Source organism: Podarcis filfolensis, assembly GCF_964270895.1.
Source record: "Podarcis filfolensis genome assembly, chromosome: 9".
Classification (NCBI taxonomy): domain Eukaryota; kingdom Metazoa; phylum Chordata; class Lepidosauria; order Squamata; family Lacertidae; genus Podarcis; species Podarcis filfolensis.
In genome coordinates, this window is record NC_139610.1 from 70,660,368 (window position 1) to 70,682,832 (window position 22,465).

The following is a 22,465-nucleotide window of genomic DNA, read 5'->3' on the forward strand; positions in this document are numbered from 1 at the left end:
TAGTTCAGCGACATCTTCTCACTGTGGCCAACCAGGTGTCCATGGGAAATTGGCAAGCAAGACGTGCGCACAAGAGCACTGTGTCCACCTGCAATTCCCAGAAACTGACATTCAGAGGCACAATGCCTCTGAAACAGAGGTGGCACATAGTCATTGTGGCTAGTAGCCATTGTGTCAGGAACGTCACTTCCCAGAGCGACAATGAGGACTCCGAAGAGGAGGGGTGGCAGGCTGGGGAAAAACAGAGGGTTCCTTCCTTTCCATATTGAGAGTGATGCAAACGCCTCCTGTCCTGGAGTGCCGGCTGTAAATTCCCAAGATAGTGTAGGTCAGACAGAGGCAGGTTCAGAGGAACTGCAGCCTTTAGAGACAGCTCCAGAGGGGGGTGGGCAAACTGCCCCCGAGTCCCCATGGACATGACGAAAGAGTAGGGTCCAGGCTTGGCATCAGTCCAACAGGAGGAGGGGTGGCTGATGGAGGATATCCTGTTGGCAGAGGACCCGCCCTTTAGTGAGTTCAACGTCGTCCTCGGCAGATGATTGAGCTGTGAGCTCAGACCGAAACTACTGTGTAAATACTAATAAATCTAAGCACAATTAAACCGCCAGCTTGCTGTGTTCTTGGTGTAAGAGGGACATCTGTAATCCTGATACACTGATAGCCTTTTCCTCCATGAATTTGTCCAGTCCTCTTTTAAAGCCGCACAAGTTAGTGACCATCACTGCCTCCTGGGGGAGTGGGTTCCACAGTTTAAAAAGCTGGGTATGTGGCAAGATTGATTACTGGAATGCAACTGTATCCAAGACCTCTCTGCTCCTGCCATAGAGTTTCTACAGCCATCTTCCCCTTTCTGCTGTAAGTGTCAAAAACTGAGGGTGGGCGAGGTGGCAGCATTTGGGAGTCCCAGCAATGCCACAGCAGCAACTGGGGCAACTTACACATCCGGGTTGGGCAAGGTTCCCTAGATTGGGGGTATCCATTTGGATGCCCTCCGGAAGTTGTGGACTACAACTCCAAACAGCCCTGACCGCTGCCAACACAGGCTGGGTCTGATGGGAACTGTAGTGCGAAAAATAAAAAGCAACCAAAATGGTTATTCCGCCTCCAGAGAAAGATCTGGCTGGAAATGAATCCAGGAAAATAATAATTATAACACACCACCCACCCCTATCTCTGTTTCAAAGTTCTACCAAAGTAATAGGGCTGTGAATTCTTTCCATTCCTCTGTATCCTAAGAATTGTTTATATTCAGTTATTACTGTCTTGCTTTAAAGGAGTTAGCCAGAATGTTAACTAAGCCTATTGAATGAATGGCCTGAGTCATTTGCCTTAGACAAAGCTTAGCCATATCATGAACTATACATGAAAGCATTCATCTTCAAATGTGAAGTACAATTACCACAATAAACTTACTGCACGGAGCATTTCATGAATTTTAACTTTTAACTTAGGGGAATGTTCCATGCAATGCCCACTAGATGTCTCTATCACACAACAACAAAAATATAACAGGTAGCAAATTCCCATTGCTAAATCGGTGAAAGAGACAGGGCATGGAGTGTTACACACACACAAGCAATAAATTAAAACATAGTAGCTATTATCAGATTTTTGATTTGTTTTATTTTTAAAGAAAACAGAAGTTGAGAATTTCACTGGAGAAATAGAGGGGCAAAGGCTATTTACCCCTTTTCTGTCTGCACCTCCCCTCCCCTCTCTGTGCTATGGAGAACTGAGTCCCTCCTAGCAAAAGACTGGGGGGATTTTGACAATAAAAGGAGCTGGAAGCAAAATGCTTAAGCGTTTTGACTTTGCTGACACTTCATTGACTGTATTTATCAATATCTTTATCTTCACCCTCTAACAACAGAAGGACAGCAGTTCAGTCAGGCTGATATTGGGTGGGGGGATACAAAAGGTTAAAAAAAAAGAGGAGGAAAGTCAATGTGAGCACAGGTCACAAAGAGGCCTAAATTATTGAGGAGTTCTCTCCTGTTTCCAGCTGTATTTTCCAAGAACGATTGACTGACAGTTTTCCTGCTGCTGCTGCTGCTGCTGCTGCTGCTTCTTCTGTAATTATAGTGGCAATTATAGTGCATTTGTGCATCAATTTCAACACAGGGAGCATTTTTCATGTCCAAAGTATATGGCACGAGTGTGCTTTGCAAAAGGACGCAACAAAAAGGGTTCTTTTTCTGCATCACCACAGCTTTGCCTCCAGGCTTACGCCCGCTCTTTGTTCCTGTATCCATTTCTTTGCCATTGGCACTGTCAACACAGCATTGTTGAAAACAGTTGCTTTTATTCTGTTGCTTCCTCTGTTACTGAGTAATTCTAGAATCACATTAGCAAAGAGGTTCCCATGATTTTCCGTTGTTGTTGCTTCTTTACTAGATTTTTCCCTGTGTTTACTATTTTAACTTTCATGCCTCAGTTTGCATTTTAAAATGCAAACACAATAGATCTGTTTATCAGTTATGCCAGAAGTCATTTGATATCCAGCCGTCCATGTGACACCTCCATGCTCAGAGTTGCCATCCAGCTGACCTATTTTAATCATGATGCTAAGAGTTCATATTGCAATAGTCTCCTTTCTACATCCTGTCAAACTAAGTAAGTTAGGGTAAATGGAACTTCCAGCTATAGAGGTAGTTGATAGTTGATCTCTGAATGCCAGGGAAAAGGTAAAGGGACCCCTGACCATTAGGTCCAGTCATGGACGACTCTGGGATTGTGGTGCTCATCTCGCTTTATTGGTCAACGGAGCCGGTGTACAGCTTCCGGGTCATGTGGCCAGCATAACTAAGCCGCTTCTGGCGAACCAGAGCAGTGCACGGAAATGCCGTTTACCTTCCCGCCAGAGCGATACCTATTTATCTACTTGCACTTTGACGTGCTTTCAAACTGCTAGGTTGGCAGGAGCAGGGACCAAGCAACGGGAGCTCACCCCATCGCGGGGATTCGAACCGCCGACCTTCTGATCGGCAAGTCCTAGGCTCTGTGGTTTAACCTGCAGCACCACCCAGGACCAAAGGCAGCTTGGCTGATTTCCTGCAGGCATCTGGCTGGTCTCCTGTTAGAATTGGGATTCTGGATTAAGTTTACAAAGATATATAAAAGAGGAGTTTTATGAGGTTAAGGAAGAGGAAATTTATGTGGTTCACTAGTGAACAGAAAGCTTCCTGCAGTGCCTGTTATGAGAGGCACCATCAATTGATCAAAAATGATCAGCTTGCTTTGTTTCAAGCATTCATGGTTTTGTTTTTGTGAATGTGCATTCTTGAAATGCCACTTGATTTTTTTCTTCTCCCACAGAAAAAAAAAAAAAGGTTACATTTACATTATGTAAAGGTCACATTTACATGATCAATGTGCATACCCTTTAGGTATACTTCATTCTCCTAGTTTCAAGAGTCAGGATATTCTATTATCTTCTGTAATTTGCACTGCAACTTTATTCACTCAGTCATTAAAGGCATTTACACCCTACTCTTGAGCAGGAAAACTCTCACAGCGGCTTATGAATCAATAAAAACCAAGTCAGTTCCTACCCTCAGGCTTGCAATCTAAAAATACATGACAGAAAATGAAATATGGGATGAGGGTAGAGGAAAGAAGGGAAGCAAACTCAGGCACCAAATTCTTAATGTTTCCCTTAACCTTCCGAGATTCTTACATATGACCAGCTTGTCTGGAAATGGACTGTTCACAATTTAAAAACAAACAGGTCTTGGTAGCCCCTGAAGTGGGGGAAAACATGATAACCAAACCCTCCTGGAAGTGACTAAAAGGCAATCAGAGTTGTTGGCCCTTCAGTAGGGTTGGAGAACCTGTGCCTCTTTGTATGCTGTTGAAGTCCATCTCCCAACAGCCCTGAACAACATGCCCAATGGTCAGGGATGATAGGACTTGTAGTCACAACAACCTTTGGATGATCACAGCTTAACTCACCCCTGCCTCACAGCAGGCACAGGGTACCTCCAGACCACAAGGCTCACCAGCTATCAAAATTTGGCCTGTGAGACGGTTCCCCCCAAAGCCACCTATGATATCAGGTGTGGGGCAGACAAAGGTGCAGCTGCAAGAGAACTGGAATATTTAAAGTATGTTCCTAATTGTTCATTGGCAAGCAGAGCTTGTATTTGGCTCCCTTTAAAATGTGGTGCCACATGCAAGCCCTGCTAGGACTGCTTCGACTCAGGAACTCCTGAGTGGACCTCATCCCTGCTGAAAGCAGATTGCAAGTTGACACTAAATTCAAGTTAAGCACTGAGTGCAAGGCCCACTCAAATCAGGTCCACTCAGGGCTTCCTGATCAGAGCTCCTGCGTGAAACCAGTATCTGCCCAAAGCAGTGTTTGCAAGTTGGCACTGTGTTTAAAGGAAGAAAAGAATAACGGAGCATGCAGAGTGTGCTTCTGAATTTCCTTGACCTGACCTCAAGTGATTGACAAAGCATTTCATGGATGATGGGATGTATCCATTTCACCATCCCCTGGCCCAGCTGGGGAGAGCAAGTGGAGATGTGTGATCCTTGCTTTCTGCTTCTTGTCTAACTCACAAACTACTCAATCAATTACAGTAATTAAGACAGTTCCACTGAGACCAAATAAGGGATTTAAAGTAATCAGCTTTTGAGCTCCTGCCAAAACCAGCTACCTAGTCTGAGGAATACTAAAAAGCACAGGTGCAAAACAGCACACATGTGTCAAAACTCACTTTGTTTTCAAGTGCAATCAAAGTCATAATTTTAGGGGAAGGGGAGTTGCATTGTTCTAATGGCTTGAGAGAACTGCTGGTTTTATTTATATTCTGATTTTTTAAAAGTGATTTTTAACTTTGCCCTTTTAAAAAAACTTCTTTTGACAATTGCAAGGTATTATATTTTATATTATCTATAAACTGCTTAGGGGTTTACACTGAAGCAGTATGCAAATTATGTGAAATAAAAATAAATTGGCTAGCTGCTAAACCCACTGTATCTCATTAAAGTGTTTCTTTTTTTAGGTAGCATAGAACTTGTTCCCTAGTACCTATATACTCAAATCATTAAATGCATCTTCTACATTTTGGTGTCCTAGAATAAAGTAGCTAGCAGAAGATGCATTACTCTAGACGAAGTACAGTAACTGCCATAATCTAATCTCAACTTTTATGGTGCACTTTAAGTAGTGATATGTTAAATACTGAATGCAGGATAAAAGGAAAGAGGTATATAAGTTTTAAAAAAGACTGAAAATACAAAGTTTCACGTAATGGATTTCTAAGTTTTGGAATCTGCACAAATGATCCTTCCAGACCAATAAATTACATTTCCGGCTGCTACACAAAACAACAATTACTCTGCAGAAATATCCAGATAGGAGTTTTGGGGTTTGAGATGCAAACAACCAAAGTTAAAATACTTGCCAGACCGCATTTTGTAAAGTGTAATTGACGATTCAGTTCTTTAAAAGCCTACTTTCCAGGATGGCCTGCTGCTTTCTAATATTTTCCCTGTCACCAGAAGTTCCAGTCCTGTCTTATTTAAAGAGAAAGTTGTTCTCCTTACTTTATTCTAGAAGATTTATTTTGACCTTCAACTGAAATCTTTGTAATGCAAAGTTCACATTATACGGGTCTGTTTGATAGCTTTAATACATACATGCAAGAACCAAGAGCAATTTGAGAAATGTAGGCAGCAGCTGAAGCTATAAAAGGATGATGTTTATGTTTCAAGGGAAATACAAAGCTTATTTTTGAAGGGCGTACATAGTAAGCTCACGAAATATCTCATGCACCTGAAGAACAAAAAAGTCCAAAGGAAGCAAGTCACTCATACATAAATTAGGAATACTGTCATATTAATAATGCAAAATCACTTTTTAAACAACTTACAAATTATACTAGAGAGATAAAATGACATTTCTCAAGCCCATCAAAAAGTGTGAAAAAATTACCTGTAGTTAAAAGGATGCAAGTAAAGTACAGCAATGTAGAGTATCTGCTGGAAGCTCTGCATAGTGTCCTCCATCCTGTTTGTTATTGTGTTTATTATGATGCAACACAATGTCCCCTGTTGGTGTTCAGTGCAGTCCTTTCTGGATGGCATTGACTAGCATTAGCTTGAAGCTGCCAAGCATCAGGTGATTTTAGTGAGCTTAAAATGTGCAGTGCATATTACCATGTGGGAAATGGGGAGGGAGGGGATTTTCTGCCAGTTCCAGAACATGATCAGACTAAAGTAGCATATATTTGGGAAATTCCTCTCATCGCTGTAGGCATTTTGTATAACGTGTATACTAGCCTAAACATACAAGACTATAGGATCGTGTGTTACAGTCTCTACCTGCTCTGGTGTTGGTTTCTAATTATTTTATGTAAAGCCATCATTGATGCCAAGTAAATTCCTCACACATTTGCTGCAGGAACTCTCAATGGAACCCTCAATTGGTCAAGGATTATGATACACTGGCAGGAAAAGCCAGAAAGAGTTTCATACCACTTATCTAGCTATACAGTACACTAATTTATAGGCTGCTTTTTGGAGAATAGTCCACAAGAGGCAACATAAGTAAAAGTAAAAGACACAATTCATTGCAACGCAATACCAAACCAAACCAAAAAGCTAACAATTTATTTACGTAATTACAAATTTAATTGTAATGAAAATAAATCCTGGCATATAAAAAGTAATACACACTAAAACACCTCTACAAATTAAAATCATACAGTAAGGCCTAAATTAACAAAAAAGCAGGACAAACTAAATACGTTTTTAAAACCGTCTGCACTTCCATGGGGAGGGAGTTCCACAATCTGGGGACTACTAAAGGAAAAACTGTATCTCTCATGCACAGAAACTAAATTAATTGTAAAGGTGTGTGCCTACAAGGAAAATCTTAGTGCCAGGTAGGCTTGTAGGAGATCTTTTAGATAACATGATCCCAATAGTTTAGTGCATTGTATCAGGGTCAGACCTAATATTAGGCTGACTGAGGCACCTGCCTCAAGTGGTAGATGCTGGAGCAGGAAGTGGCAGCAAGTTACTCAAGGACACAGCTGTATATACCAAGTGGTCTGTTCTGCCCCTCCTCAGCTAATGTGCTACACTTAGATGTGTAGTGCCATCACTGGCACTAAAGGAAGATTCAACCACTGGTCCAGTTGGTTAGGTATATGGAAAGAAGAGAAGACATCTTCTTATTCTGCGCCACAAGATGCAGAATGTTTGAGGCCAGCCCTGCATACTGTTTTTCACTGTGTTGTATTAATTCCAACTTTAGCCTTCATTCCTAGACACCCGGAAATCATTGCGATCATGTGAAAGTAAGCACCCCCTCTTTCTTTTCATGCAAGCTGGGAAAAACACACACACACACTTACATCAAACTCATTCAGCGCTGCAGCGAGTTCCCCAATGCCAGTGTGCCCCTTGTTTTCATCAGTTGGTGAGGTCGCCTGAGCAGCATTTGAGATGCCAGCAATAGCTTCTTGGACTTGCTTAAAGACGTAATCCCGGTTAGCTCTGGTTGCTGCTACGTCAGGGTGACGGAGGAAAGCTTGAGAAGCAGTATACAGCATGGTGGCATTCTTCTTCAGGGCACCACGAGCAGCAGCCATTTCATCCCGACAGTGAGGATCCTTGAGTTCCTGTTGCAAAATATACAGACAAACATATATAAGCATGGGATTTCCCCCCCTAACCAATGGCTAGGAGGAGATGTTAAAAGTCTGGTTTGGACCCTCTGCTTTCTCCAAAGAGCTCAGGGAGCAGACATTGGTGATGCTCTCATTTTATTTTTGCAACTATCCCATGAGATGTGCTTGGCTGAGAGACTGTGATTTACCCATGATCACTCAGCAAAATGGGTGAATAGCTGTTATGAACCTCAGTTGTCCATGTCAAACTGTTTGCCCAAACTGGCTCTCTGCTGCTTGATAGTCAAGAGATATAGATAAGGGGAATGGCACCTTCATAGGGAAAAAATACATCTATGGATCTTCAAGGGGGAAACCAAATTAATTCAGAACCCAGAATATAACACCTCGTTTCTTTTCTTCAAGAGCCCTAAAACCATCTTCTATGGACATATGAGGGGCTCCTGGCAGTCTTACATCCTAACAGGAACTGTAGCTGCATCAACTGTATGAGCCAACACCTCCATAACAGGACTGCTGACAAGGTCCACGCAATTGCAGCTACTCAAAAAAGGACAGTCTTGATCATGCAGATGGCAGCAGCAAAAGAAGGGGGGGTAGATACCAGGTCTCCACACAATTCCTGTCCTGCAAGCTCCAACAGGTCATCATTAGGGACTTTTGAACATATGAACCAAGGCTATGATTTGGATAAATGTGTCCCAAGTGTGTGCTCTATGAAAGATATAATAGAGTTTCGGTGGAGTCGAAAAGGCGAGTGATGTGGAGGTTGAAGCAAGGCTTCAGAATTAATTGCGTGCACATCTAAAATCTTGGGCTACATGACAAGCAAAACTGACTAGATAGGCTACTTCTTTTTATACCCAGAGGCTCTTTAAGAACAATGGGAATATAATTGCAGATCATATTATATTATTACTTTTGAACCACTCTCTTTTTTGCCTTCATTAATGGGAAGAATGAGCCAAAGAGTCATCTTTTTAAACCACCCCAAGATTAACAATGTTTTGGCTCACACAAGGCATTACAGTTCTCATTAAAAGGAAGTATCTTTAGTTGTCTTGCCTCCTACATAGTGCCTTTTGTACAAAAAAAAAAAAAAAAAGATTTCCTGTACCCAAGCCTTGAAAATATGGGTTAAACTTATATAATCCTCTGGCCTAATTTTCAGAAGTGCAAGCCCTCTGTTCCCATTGAAGCACTGCATGGCCCATTTGCGAAGGAAGCATATCATGATTAGGGTTCTTAAAAGGAGGGCATTCAAAGTGCTGCATTGCATTTAAAAAAATACACAGACTTCCACGCCCCCTCCCCCGGTAGCAGCCTGATTCATTCAGTCTAGTGTCAATCCGCTTCGGATGAAAATTTTCAGCTGAAAACCAGTATAACAAGATAACCAATTAGGGATTTATCACACATCTGCATGTAAAGCATAATAAAATCCTCATTACTACTGCACAGGAAGTTATGACTCATCTCAAGGTAGTTTGGTTATCTATAGGGGGTCACTGGTACCCTGACCTCTTCCAGAAATTAGGATAAAGATGATTCCAAATAGAAGGTGACGAGAGAAGGCACAGAAGCATATCCACAGTCACAGCAAGATTTTTAACTAAAGTTGCGACTGAAGTTCATAATTCACAGGCTCAGAAGTAGTACAGGCATCTCCCCACTTATGGGTGTTCGGTTTGTGTGTGACGGCATATAAGGATGCTGCCTTCTACTGAATCAGACCTGTGGCCCATTTAGCTCAGTACTGTCTACAATGGCAGTAGAACTCCAGGGTTTCAGGCAAGGGCCTCTCCTGAGTCCTATCTGCAGATGTTGAGGATTGAACAGGGGAGTTCTTGCATGCACCACAGTAGCACTTCCCCAAAGGTGCCTTAGGATTGGTGACCCCACCATCCCTCCAGTGACCTAACTGGAAATGCAATGAGATTTCTGAATCTGGAATTAGGCTCATATGATACAAGGAAGTTTCCCATGAGTACAGCTCCTCATGCTATGCCGTTCTACAAGATTTATTCTATTTACTGTTGCATGTATATCCCACTTTTCCTCCCAGGAGCTCAAGGTGGCATATATAGTTATTTTTGGAGTTGCTTTTCAGGGGGCTGAAGAGGCTGCAATGGAAAAGGATAACATCAGGAACCCCAGGATGCAGGGGTTCTTTGGAGCCTCACCCCCTTTCCCAGTCTCTGAAACTGATAAAAGATCTAGAATCTTTGCATACTATGTTGAAATAGTACTGTTTTCTTTTCTTCATTTTACTGTTTTAAATTATATCCACCTGTTGTCTTCTAGCAGCTACATAGTTAAGCTTCACCATCTCTTTCCCAAATTCTTTGAAGCGGTTTGCAAGGTCTTGCTCATTTGTGGCATTCTTCACAGCTTCTAATGCTTCTTCTACCTATAAGGGAGAAAAACACGAGAGAGGGTTAAATTTTCAGATATTATTTATAGCTGTTTCACACATTACAGATTAGGCATGCATCTGCCTTTATCCTGTATCACAAGAAGCAAATAGATTTTCACGTAAAATTTGATTAAAGGTTAAATACCTGCAAACATAGATACAGTGTGGATTTCATGTGAAAAATATTGCATGGTTTTTTGGATTTATGCATTAGCATGCACCTGCTTAGGGATGCGGGTGGCACTGTGGGTAAAACCTCAGCGCCTAGGACTTGCTGATCGCATGGTCGGCGGTTCGAATCCCTGCGGCGGGGTGAGCTCCCGTCGTTCGGTCCCAGCTCCTGCCCACCTAGCAGTTCGAAAGCACCCCTAAGTGCAAGTAGATAAATAGGTACTGCTTTATAGCGGGAAGGTAAACAGCGTTTCTGTGTGCTGCTCTGGTGCCGGTTCGCCGGAGCAACGTCGTCACACTGGCCACGTGACCCGGAAGTGTCTGCAGACAGCGCTGGCTCCCGGCCTCTAGAGTGAGATGAGCGCACAACCCTAGAGTCTGTCAAGACTGGCCCATACGGGCAGGGGTACCTTTACCTTTACCTTTTTATGCACCTGCTTGTAACCCGTAACACAGACATCCACAACCAGGTGGCCTTTAGGCTTTTGGCAATACAACTCCTCTCATCCCGGGCTATTGGCCATGCTACCTGGGGCTGATGGGAGTGGGACTTCAAATCAACAGCCAGGGACCAGATTGCAGGTGTCTGTCATAATGTATGAAGCAGATATCTCTGTGTGTTTCACATGTACACTTCAAACAGTTGGGAAAACATGCAGTGCTGAAACTATTTATGATATGCCATATGCTGTATAATCCACCCATTTGCAGTAACAAAAGAACAGCTGAAAATAAAGAATGGCAGCAGTGCAATCAGGATGATTTTGAACCTTCTATTTTTAACATGTGTGCTTCCACTCAATCTGTTGCGAAACTATTGGCAGAAAAGAACATACACCCATGGTTGTTCTTCGTTGCTATACGAAAAGAGCAACTCTGAAGTTTTCATCACATTGCCAATCCCCAATCCCCAACCCCTCAAAAAGAACCCTAAATTGCCATACTAAATTACTACTTCAGGGTGGTTCATGTAAAAGTTTGTCATCGTGGTGATTATGAAAAAGCATATCAAAATATGTATTCAGTCTGCTTGAAAAAATGGTTCTGCCCATGGTTGACTACGGAGTGATTACAAATGATAATTTGGTCAAATCAAAAGGTGAACGTTTCACCTTTAAGAGCTGGAAAACACCATATATATTCATTCTAGGGTCAAAGTGCCTATTTGGACCATATGTATGGATACAAAATGGCTATAAAATAGCATTACTGGTCTGAGGTTCCATACACAGAATAAAGTATCATTGGTAAAAAGGGAAGACCACACCAAACATGTCACCTTTGGGATATGTGTAATAAAAGTGAGAGCCCTGAATGTGAATACCCTGCATTTGAAATTCACTCCCCAGGAAGTCTCATCTGATATCTTTTTTGTGCCAGCAGAACTTTATTTTTATTTCTTGCCCTGACTTTTCAGAACGGTGTGTGTGTGTGTGTGTGTGTGTGTGTGTGTGTGTGTGTTTTATTCTGGCTTTTTAAAGAGTTTTCTGCCCCTGTCTTCTTCTGTTCTATTGCAATGACTTTTATTAATGCTTCCTTGTTTAAAACAATTAGAAAACTGCTTTGGGAGGTTATATGCCTAAACAGTGGCATGTAACAGCATGAGCACATATACACGCAAATAAGGTCAGGATAATAATTTTCAATTCCCTCTGTAAAATATCATTTATGTTAAGTTAATATTACCCCCTGAATAGCTAGAATGGTGAGATGGGATTTAGAAAATATACTCTGCCATACAAAAGCAGCATCAGGAGAAAAGAATATTGGAATATGACCTGTGGTGCTTAAACCTTTCTTCCAAGAATTTTCAAAAAGCACAATGGTTAGAGGATTGGGGAAACCAACCAATTCCTATCAGTCCTTAGCCATATTTTGCTTGTTTCCAATTCTATGATTCTATGATTCCATGAGTCTACTCAATTGAAGTATCTATCTATCAAGCAGAAAATCTCAAGGTTTTGGATAGAGAAAGGTGGATATATTGGAGAGACCATCTACTACATTTGATGGCTGTTCCTGGCAATCCTGAAATCATTTGCCGAAAGAATGTGTTTCTTAACTGTTTTTTATAATGTTTTTGGTTTCAGAATATTTTTAATGATATTGTTACTCATGTGTTTCCTGCCCTGGGTTCATTTGAGACAAAGGATGGGATATACCGTAATTGAAATAATAATAGTAGGAAGAGGGAGACATGGGAAGAACTGGAAAATGTGTTAAGGAAAACAAATGGCATTAGATCAGATTTTCTAACTTATTGGCTAGTAACCTACATTATTTAGGTAACCTGGAATTAAGCCATTTGTGAAAATGCAAGCATCATAGTAGAAGATGTAATTGAGAGCCAGTGTGGTGTAGTGGTTAAGAGCGGCAGACTCGTAATCTGGTGAACCGGGTTCGCGTCTCCGCTCCTCCACATACAGCTGCTGGGTGACCTTGGGCTAGTCACGCTTCTCTGAAGTCTCTCAGCCCCACTCACCTCACAGAGTGTTTGTTGTGGGGGAGGAAGGGAAAGGAGAATGTTAGCCGCTTTGAGACTCCTTAAAGGGAGTGAAAGGCGGGATATAAAATCCAAACTCTTCTTCTTCTCTTCTTCAGTCACAAAGTACATCCAGGTACAGCCTTTTTAACGGGGTTTAGCCACTTTCAACTCAAACTGGCATATAAACACCATATGAATATCTGTAATAGTGGAGGAAGTGATGATTCACTTGGGAATTTTGCTTTCATTTATGTGCAAGGAGAGAGTGTGATTTGTGCTTTTATAAAAATATATTTTCACACTGTGGTGCAGAATGTGCCAGCCGGGTCATGGATCTGTGCTGAAAAATGAGATTTGTTTTTAAGGATCTGCACAGCCAAATGTAAGGCACTGCCTTATATAAAGCACTAGAAGGCACTAAAAGTCCTAGGATCCAAGTATCTGAAGGACTGTCTGCCTTGTTACCTGCCATCTTGTGCCTTAAATGAGCAGCAGAGGCATGCTAATAGATTAGACCAATGTGGAAGACTTATTGCTGCAGGTTTCTCAGAATTTCTGATTTATTTAGTATCTTCATGTCAAAGGGCAAAATAACAAGCTGTCCAAGTTAGGGGTAGGTGGCACTGATTACACTGGTTCCGGTCCTATTTGGTTGTTTCCAGAGAGTGATGCTTAGGGAGTATTCTTCGGTCCCATGGAGCCTTTAGTGTAGGGTATCTCAGGGTTCAATTTAGTCTCCTATGCTATTTAATATCTACATGAAATTGCTGAGTAGGGTTATCCGGAGTTTTGAAGTGCATTGTCAGCAATATGCTGACAACACACAGCTCTATTTCTCCTTTACATAAGCAGGTATGGCAGTGGAAGTGGTGGACCAGTGTCTTGCTTTGGTGATGGACTGGATGAGAGCCAACAAAATGAAACTAATTCCAGATAAGACTAAAGCACTGTTAGTGGTTCCCTAGACCAGATGGATGGGACACTGCCTGCTCTTGAAAGAGTGGGTGCATAGCTTGAGGGTACTCCTGGATTCTTTGCTGTCACTTGAGGCTCAGGTTGGCTCAGTGGCACAGACTGCCTTCCATCAGCTTTGGCTGGTGGCCCAGCTATGCCCCTATCTGGACAGGGATAGCCTAACCTCTGTTGTCTATGCTCTGGCAACCTCTAGGTTAGGTTACTGCACCGTCTAGAAATTTAATAAATAAAATGAAATTAATATTTGTATGTTGCCTTTCCATAGTTCAAACCATGATCAAGGCAGCTTACATCATGAAAAAACTTACAACATAACAAAAGTAGTCATAAACAATAAATAAATAAAATAAAATAAAAATAAAATAAATAAAACCTCAAAAAATACACAACCAAATTGAACCAAACTGAACAATTTCCACATAAATCATAATAAAATTGCATATGCAACAACCCACAACAAAAAACCCAAACAATACCCCAGCCCAGTTTCTATAGAATTATTAAAGTATTTATAAAATTATGAAATCTATATAATAAAAAATGTATTTCTATATTTAGAGTTAGCTACATCAGAAAGAAGGGAAGCAGATGGCGCTCTGGTCTAAACCACTGAGCCTCTTGGGCTTGCCGATCAGAAGGTTGGCGGTTTGAATCCCCGCGACGGCGTGAGCTCCCGTTGCTCAGTCCCAGCTGCTGCAAACCTAGCAGTTTGAAAGCATGCCAAAAAGTGCAAGTAGATAATATCCGCCCTCCCTTCCCCACAGGTGGGCAGGGTTTGCGGCACCGAGCGGGGCTCACCTGGGCGGGTGCCACTCATCTTCTTGAGCCAGCCTTTAGGTACCGCTCTAGTGGGAAGGTAAACGGTGTTTCTGTGAGCACCTCTGGTTTCTCCAGAAGTGTCTTAGTCATGCTAGCCACATGACCTAGAAAAACTGTCTGCGGACAAATGCCGGTTCCCTCCGCCTGTAAAGTGAGATGAGTGCCACAATCCCAGAGTCGTCTGCGGCTGGACTGTCAGGGGTCCTTTACATCAGAAAATCAACCCCTTTGCCAAGTTTCTCCATTCCAACGCCATTTTGCCCTTGGAAAAGGGACTCTTTCCCCTGCCACCTCCCCAAGCTTGAAGACATGTATACACACCTCCTACCCCAGGAAATGCCCAGAAGTGACAATTGATGGGCTCATTGTTCTCCAAGGGAAGCCAAATCTCATCACCAGACTTGCCTCAGGCTCCAGCCACGCAAAGGAAGTTCTATTGTACTTCTGGGTGGTAGGTACTTAAGACATGTTTGCCTATGCTAATCTTATACTTGGGTGTTGCCCTGAAATATCTGTCTATTGTAATCTTGTGTTACCCTCCCCTTTTGTGACATGTTAGTGATGTAACAATGACGTATTGATGATGCTGTGTGAGCTGTATTCTGGGATATGGTGGGAAAGTTTTAAAAGTCAATGTTGCCCCATGCTCTGGGTTCACTCGCTGCTGTTGAACCTGTTGCGCAACAATAAAGGATCTAAGTCTACTGACTTCTGTTTTGCTCCAAATTGCTTGGCTGGAATTTCCTTCTTTTACTGACCGCATGGACCTGTGGGGGACTTGTACCCCAACGAACTGGGCTGTTGAGCAGTCTCTCAACTCAGAATTTTCTTTAGCAGGTGGCACTGATGACAGCCTGAGACTAACAGGAGGTCTGCAGCTTCCTCTATACAAAAGGCAGCTTATATTACACTTATACCGAAAACTGAGTCGGAAAAGACACAACTTAAGAACTACCGCCCCATATCCCTGCTCAATGTGGATTATAAAATATTTGCTGATATTTTGGCTAATAGATTAAAAAAAGTATTAGTGGAAGAGATACATAAGGACCAAGCTGGCTTTCTCCCAGGTAGGCACTTGTCTGACAACACGAGGAACATAATTAACATTTTGGAGAAGTTGCAAGTGAATATTAATACTAAAGCAGTTTTAATTTTCATAGATGCGGAGAAAGCCTTTGATAATATTTCTTGGAATTTTATGAAGAAAAATCTTCAGGGGATGGGGGTGGGTCAAGGGTTTGAAAATGGTATAAGTGCAATTTACTCAGAACAAAAGGCTAAGCTAATAGTCAATAATGTGATGACAGATGAATTTAAGATAGAGAAAGGTACACAACAAGGCTGCCCAATTTCCCCATTGCTTTTTATTTCGGTCCTGGAGGTTTTGCTAAATATGATTAGAAGGGACCGTCTGATTAAAGGTATCCAGGTCGGAGCCAAACAATACAAATTGAAAGCTTTTGCAGATGACCTAGTTTTGATGTTACAGGAGCCAGAATCTAGTACAAAAAGAGTATTAGAACTGATTCAAGAATTTGGTCATGTGGCAGGATTTAAGTTGAACAAGTCAAAAACTAAAGTTCTTGAGAAAAATTTAACACCGATTGAGAAAGAGAGGTTTCAGAAGGAGACAGGTTTAACATTAGTTAAGAAAGTAAAATATCTGGGGGTTAATATGACTGCTAAGAACTTAAATTTATTTAGTATGCAACAACAGCAGCAAGAATACTTATTGCAAAGTATTGGAAGACACAAGAGTTACCCACCCTGGAAGAGTGGCAGATGAAGGTGACGGATTATATGGAATTGGCGGAAATGACTGGCAGAATCCGAGACCTGGGAGAAGAGTTGGTGGAAGAAGACTGGAAGAAATTTAAAGACTATCTTCAGAAATACTGTAAAATTAATGAATGTTAAAATGATGTTGGATTGAAAATAAGTGGCATTAGCAACAAAGTTAATAAGAATATGCAAAAATGAATTGATAATGGATGAAAATATAGAGTTATAATATGTTAAGATACAGAGTTAAGATAAACGAAAGAGGGTAAGGATTTGCTGATTTGATTATTTAAATGGGAATACAAAAAGGGGAGGTGCGAGGAGGCCAAGGAAATAAGCTAATGAGTTCAAAGTTACAAAAAACGGATTTGTTTTTAATTCTTTTTTAGCTATTTGTCTTTTGTATTTTGTATTTTTATTCTTCTTTTTTCTTTTTCATGTATTTTTCTATGTTCTCTTTTTTGTATTTTTTTTCTTTTTATATGACCTTTTTTATTTTGTAAACTTATGTTTTTGTAAAACTTCAATAAATATCTTTTTTAAAAAAGGACTTAAATTTATTTAAAGATAACTATGAGAAATGTTGGACAGAAGTGAAAAATGATTTAGAAATATGGTCAAATTTGAAGCTTTCCTTGCTGGGTCGAATTGCAGCTATAAAGATGAATGTATTGCCAAAAATGTTATTTCTGTTTCAATCATTGCAAATTTTGGACAAGATGGACTGTTTCTAGAAGTGGCAGAGAGACATTTCTAGATTTGTCTGGCAGGGCAAGAAGCCTAGAATAAAATTTAAAATATTAACTGATGCAAAGGAAAGAGGCGGATTTGCCCTGCCAGACCTTAAACTTTACTATGAATCAGCAGCATTCTGCTGGTTGAAAGACTGGCTGCTTCTTGAGAACACAGACATTTTGGAAGGTTTTAATAATGTTTTTGGGTGGCATGCATATTTGTGGTACGACAAGGTTAAAGCACATAAAGTATTTAAAAACCATATTGTCAGGAAAGCATTGTTCAATGTCTGGATAAGATACAAAGACCTATTGGAAAATAAAACCCCAAGGTGGTTGTCACCAATGGAAGCGAAGGCTCAGAAAAAGCTCAATATGGAGGCCAAATGGCCGAAATATTGGGAAATATTGGAACAAGAAGGAGAGAAATTGAAATTGCAGAGTTTTGAGAAATTAAAAGATAAAGTGTGAGACTGGCTTCATTATTATCAAATAAGAGAGGCCTATAATTTGGACAAAAAAATTGGCTTCCAGGTGGAAAAATCAAAATTGGAAACAGAACTGTTAGATCCCAAAACTAAGATACTTTCAAGAATGTATAACTTGCTGTTAAAATGGAACACGCAGGATGAAACGGTTAAATCTGCAATGATTAAATGGGCACAAGATATTGGTTATAACATTATGTTTGCTGACTGGGAACAGTTGTGGACCACCGGTATGAAATTTACGGCATGTAATGCCTTAAGAGAGAATATTATGAAAATGATATATAGGTGGTACATGACACCAGTCAAGCTTGCAAAAATATATCATTTGCCTGATAACAAATGTTGGAAATGTAAAGAAAATGAAGGTACATTCTTTCACCTTTGGTGGTCGTGCCCAAAGATTAAGGCTTTCTGGGAGATGATCTATAATGAAATGAAAAAGGTATTTAAATATACCTTCCTGAAGAAACCAGAGGCCTTTCTCCTGGGCATAGTCGGCCAATTGGTGCCAAAGAAGGACAGAACTTTCTTTATGTACGCAACAACAGCAGCAAGAATACTGATTGCAAAGTATTGGAAGACACAAGATTTACCCACCCTGGAAGAGTGGCAGATGAAGGTGATGGACTATATGGAACTGGCGGAAATGACTGGCAGAATCCGAGACCAGGGAGAAGAGTTGGTGGAAGAAGATTGGAATAAATTTAAAGACTATCTACAGAAACACTGTAAAATTTATGAATGTTAAAATGATGATTGGATTGAATAGGGGGTACTAGCAACAAAGTTAATAAGAATATGCAAAAATGGATTGATAACGGATGAAAATATAGAGTTATAATATGTTAAGCTATAGAGTTAAGAAAAATGAAAGAGGGTAAGGATTTCCTGATTTGATTATGTAAATGGGAATACAAAAAGGGGAGGTGTGAGGAGGTCAAGAAAACAAGCTAATGAGTTTAAAGATACAAAAAAATGGATTTGTTTTTATTTTTTTTCTTACCTATTCGCTTTTTGCATTTTGTATTTTTATTTTCCTTTTTCCTTTTTTCTTTTTTATGTATTTTTGTATGTTTTATCTTATCTCTTTCTTTTTATATTTTCTCTTTTTATTCTGTAAACTTTTGTTTTTTGTAAAATCTCAATAAATATTTCATGGGAAAAAAGGCAGTGCCAGAGGTTCAATAACAAGAAAATTTCACTAGATCAATACCAACCCTTTTATCTCCACCGCCGCCCCCCCAAAAAAGCAAGAAGTTGTGATTCCAGCAGAAATCTTCGAACCAAAATCCAACCCAGTTATATTTATTAACAACACAGCCCAGAATAACTAAGGAGATAGTACAAGAATACTTGGCTAGTCTAGATGTATTCAAGTCTCCAGGGCCAGATGAACTGCATCCAAGAGTATTAAAAGAACTGGCAGATGTGATTTCAGAACCACTGGCAGTCATCTTTGAGAATTCCTGGAGAACAGGCGAAGTCCCGGCAGACTGGAGGAGGGCAAATGTTGTCCCTATTTTCAAAAAGGGGAAAAGAGAGGACCCAAATAATTACCGCCCAGTCAGTCTGACATCAATACCAGGGAAGATTCTGGAGCAGATCATTAAGCAAACAGTCTGTGAGCACCTAGAAAGGAATGCTGTGATCACCAATAGTCAGCATGGATTTCTGAAAAATAAGTCATGTCAGACGAACCTGATCTCGTTTTTTGACAGAATTACAAGCCTGGTAGATGAAGGGAACGCAGTGGATGTAGCCTACCTTGATTTCAGCAAGGCATTTGACAAGGTGCCCCATGATATTCTTGTAAAGAAGCTGGTAAAATGCGGTCTTGACTATGCTACCACTCAGTGGATTTGTAACTGGCTGACTGACCGAACCCAAAGGGTGCTCATCAATGGTTCCTCTTCATCCTGGAGAAGAGTGACTAGTGGGGTGCCACAGGGTTCTGTCTTGGGCCCGGTCTTATTCAACATCTTTATCAACGACTTGGATGATGGACTCAAGGGCATCCTGATCAAATTTGCAGATGACACCAAACTGGGAGGGGTGGCTAACACCCCAGAGGACAGGATCACACTTCAAAACGACCTTGACAGATTAGAGAACTGGGCCAAAACAAACAAGATGAATTTTAACAGGGAGAAATGTAAAGTATTGCACCTGGGCAAAAAAAATGAGAGGCACAAATACAAGATGGGTGACACCTGGCTTGAGAGCAGTACATGTGAAAAGGATCTAGGAGTCTTGGTTGACCACAAACTTGACATGAGCCAACAGTGTGACGCGGCAGCTAAAAAAGCCAATGCAATTCTGGGCTGCATCAATAGGAGTATAGCATCTAGATCAAGGGAAGTAATAGTGCCACTGTATTCTGCTCTGGTCAGACCTCACCTGGAGTACTGTGTCCAGTTCTGGGCACCACAGTTCAAGAAGGACACTGACAAACTGGAACGTGTCCAGAGGAGGGCAACCAAAATGGTCAAAGGCCTGGAAACGATGCCTTATGAGGAACGGCTAAGGGAGCTGGGCATGTTTAGCCTGGAGAAGAGGAGGTTAAGGGGTGATATGATAGCCATGTTCAAATATATAAAAGGATGTCACATAGAGGAGGGAGAAAGGTTGTTTTCTGCTGCTCCAGAGAAGCGGACACGGAGCAATGGATCCAAACTACAAGAAAGAAGATTCCACCTAAACATTACGAAGAACTTCCTGACAGTAAGAGCTGTTCGACAGTGGAATTTGCTGCCAAGGAGTGTGGTGGAGTCTCCTTCTTTGGAGGTCTTTAAGCAGAGGCTTGACAACCATATGTCAGGAGTGCTCTGATGGTGTTTCCTGCTTGGCAGGGGGTTGGACTCGATGGCCCTTGTGGTCTCTTCCAACTCTATGATTCTATGATTCTATTCTATGATTCTAAGTACAGCCTCAAAGGGATGGGAATCTAGCATTGCTATGTCATTCCTTTAAAAAGGAAGTTAAAACTATTTCAAAATCTGCCTGCTTATTTTTTAACTGGGATTGCTCCTAAAATTGGTCAAGGTAAGTCATAGTCTGGCTTACCATGCCATGTGAACATAATCATTGGTAATCAACTACCTCATTTTGAAAATTGGACAAATTATAGCAGAAGGCAAGAAGGATTCTGCACATGGAAAAGTACCATCAATCAATGCTTTGTTTTAAATCATTTGATTTAGGAATACGCTGAAAGAACAAGACAAGAACTATATGTAGCTTTTATTGATTTAGCGTTGGCCTTTGACTAGGTCAATAAAGAACAGCTCTAGTTTAAACTTTTAAATACCAACATAGATAAGCATCAGTCCTGAAGAAAACTCTATACAGGAACAGAACAGACATTTAGAGTGAGTTTCTCAGAGTATATTCCCCACAGGGATGCCTTTTGGGGCTCTCTCAATTTTTTATGTCAACAATATAGAAGATTGCAAAGGCCATCAATATTTACCAGTTAGCAGAGATGATTCTAAGCTTTCAGACTTATTCTGCATCAGTAGCCCTCATTTATATAATACAAATAAGGGACTACTTGGATATTTGTGAGAGTTTTGTTACAGGGAAAAATGTTAAATTACAGTAAAATGAAAACTGTAGTATTTGAAAAACGACTAGCAGTTTACAAATGGAAAACCAATGGGGTTAATATTGAGCAACTGAATAATTTTAATATTTATGGATTCAGTTAGAAGGAAGTTATTGGGTTGGTCACTCAGCAACGAAGGAGCTAGAGGTATTTTAATTAATTCAAGCAGTTACAAATTTTGTACAGGGTAAAGTGGAAGGGGGCGTGTGATCTAGGAATTCCAGCATCAAATACCGGTAGCTTTGCTAGGAAATTTTGAGTATATGATCTAATCAGCAGAACTATGGGCATGACTTATTTAATTATGATAGAAAAAAGCAACATTCTTTTCTGAGACTTCCTAATAGCAGTGCTAAAAGCAAAGACTGGCTAGAGTTCCTGGTCATTAGTCCTGTAGCATTACTTCTGTGGTAGTAGCTGAAAAAAAGCCGTGTTTTTTGGAACAGCGAGCAAATATCAAAGAATTGTGAAGTGCTGGGAGGGGGGTTGCTGTTACAAACAAAACATTTAAATAGCTACCTTTCTACCAGTACGACGGGAGGGGGACACAGGAAGGAAACGAGGTCGGAAGGGAGCCATGGTCGGGAAAATGTTGAGAAATATTGGTGTACACCACCAGTTTGGTTAACAAGACATGTAAAAGAAGCTGTTAGAGGCAAGAAGGCTTCTTTCAAATGAGGGAAACAAAAAGGAACCCAAACTTTGACCAAACAAATATGATCAGACAGTGAGAGATGCAGAAAGAAAGAAAGAAAGAAAGAAAGAAAGAAAGAAAGAGAGGAGCACATTGCAAAAAAATAATAATCCCATAATGACCAGCAATAGCAAAATACATTCATAGCAGAAGACTGGCTAGGGAGACTGTTGGACCTTTGGATTACAAGGGAGTTGAAGTATGCTGAAGGAGAGTGAGGAGACTGCAGAGATGCTGAATGAATACTTGGTATCTGTCTCCGCAGCCGAAGGTATATGACAGATGCCAGTGGCTGAACTAACTTCTGTTGGAAAGGAGTCTGAGCAGATGAGGTAGATAGTGGTGATAAGAGATGAAGTTTGAGGCCTCCTGGACAAAAGAAAAACTGGCAAATCACCAGGTCCAGATGGCACCCACCCAAGAGCTGCCAGATAACTCAAATGTGAAATTGTTGACCTTCTAACAAAAATATGCAACTTGTCCCTCAGATCACCCTCAATACCTGACAATGGGAAAATAACCATTGTAATGAGGGAGAGGGAGAAAGAGAGAGAGATCAAAGGGAGATATTGGAAATTACAGGCCAGATAGCTTAATGTCTGTCCCTTGAAAACTGGTGGAAAGTATTTTTAAAGATAAAATAAACAAGCA

General features: G+C 40.9%; 1 protein-coding gene across 3 annotated transcripts in view; it reads right to left on the bottom strand.

Annotated features, from left to right (window-relative positions):
* The window catches only part of CTNNA2 (catenin alpha 2), a 398,693-nt gene that overhangs the window by 370,130 nt on the left and 6,098 nt on the right, over positions 1–22,465 (bottom strand). For all 3 annotated transcript variants that reach the window (XM_083571203.1, XM_083571202.1, XM_083571204.1), the window contains exons 2-3: positions 9,931–10,050; positions 7,365–7,631 (exon numbers count right to left, since the gene is read on the bottom strand). In XM_083571203.1, coding sequence (XP_083427329.1) covers positions 7,365–7,631; positions 9,931–10,050 — 387 coding nt within the window. The remainder of the gene's footprint in view (positions 1–7,364; positions 7,632–9,930; positions 10,051–22,465) is intronic.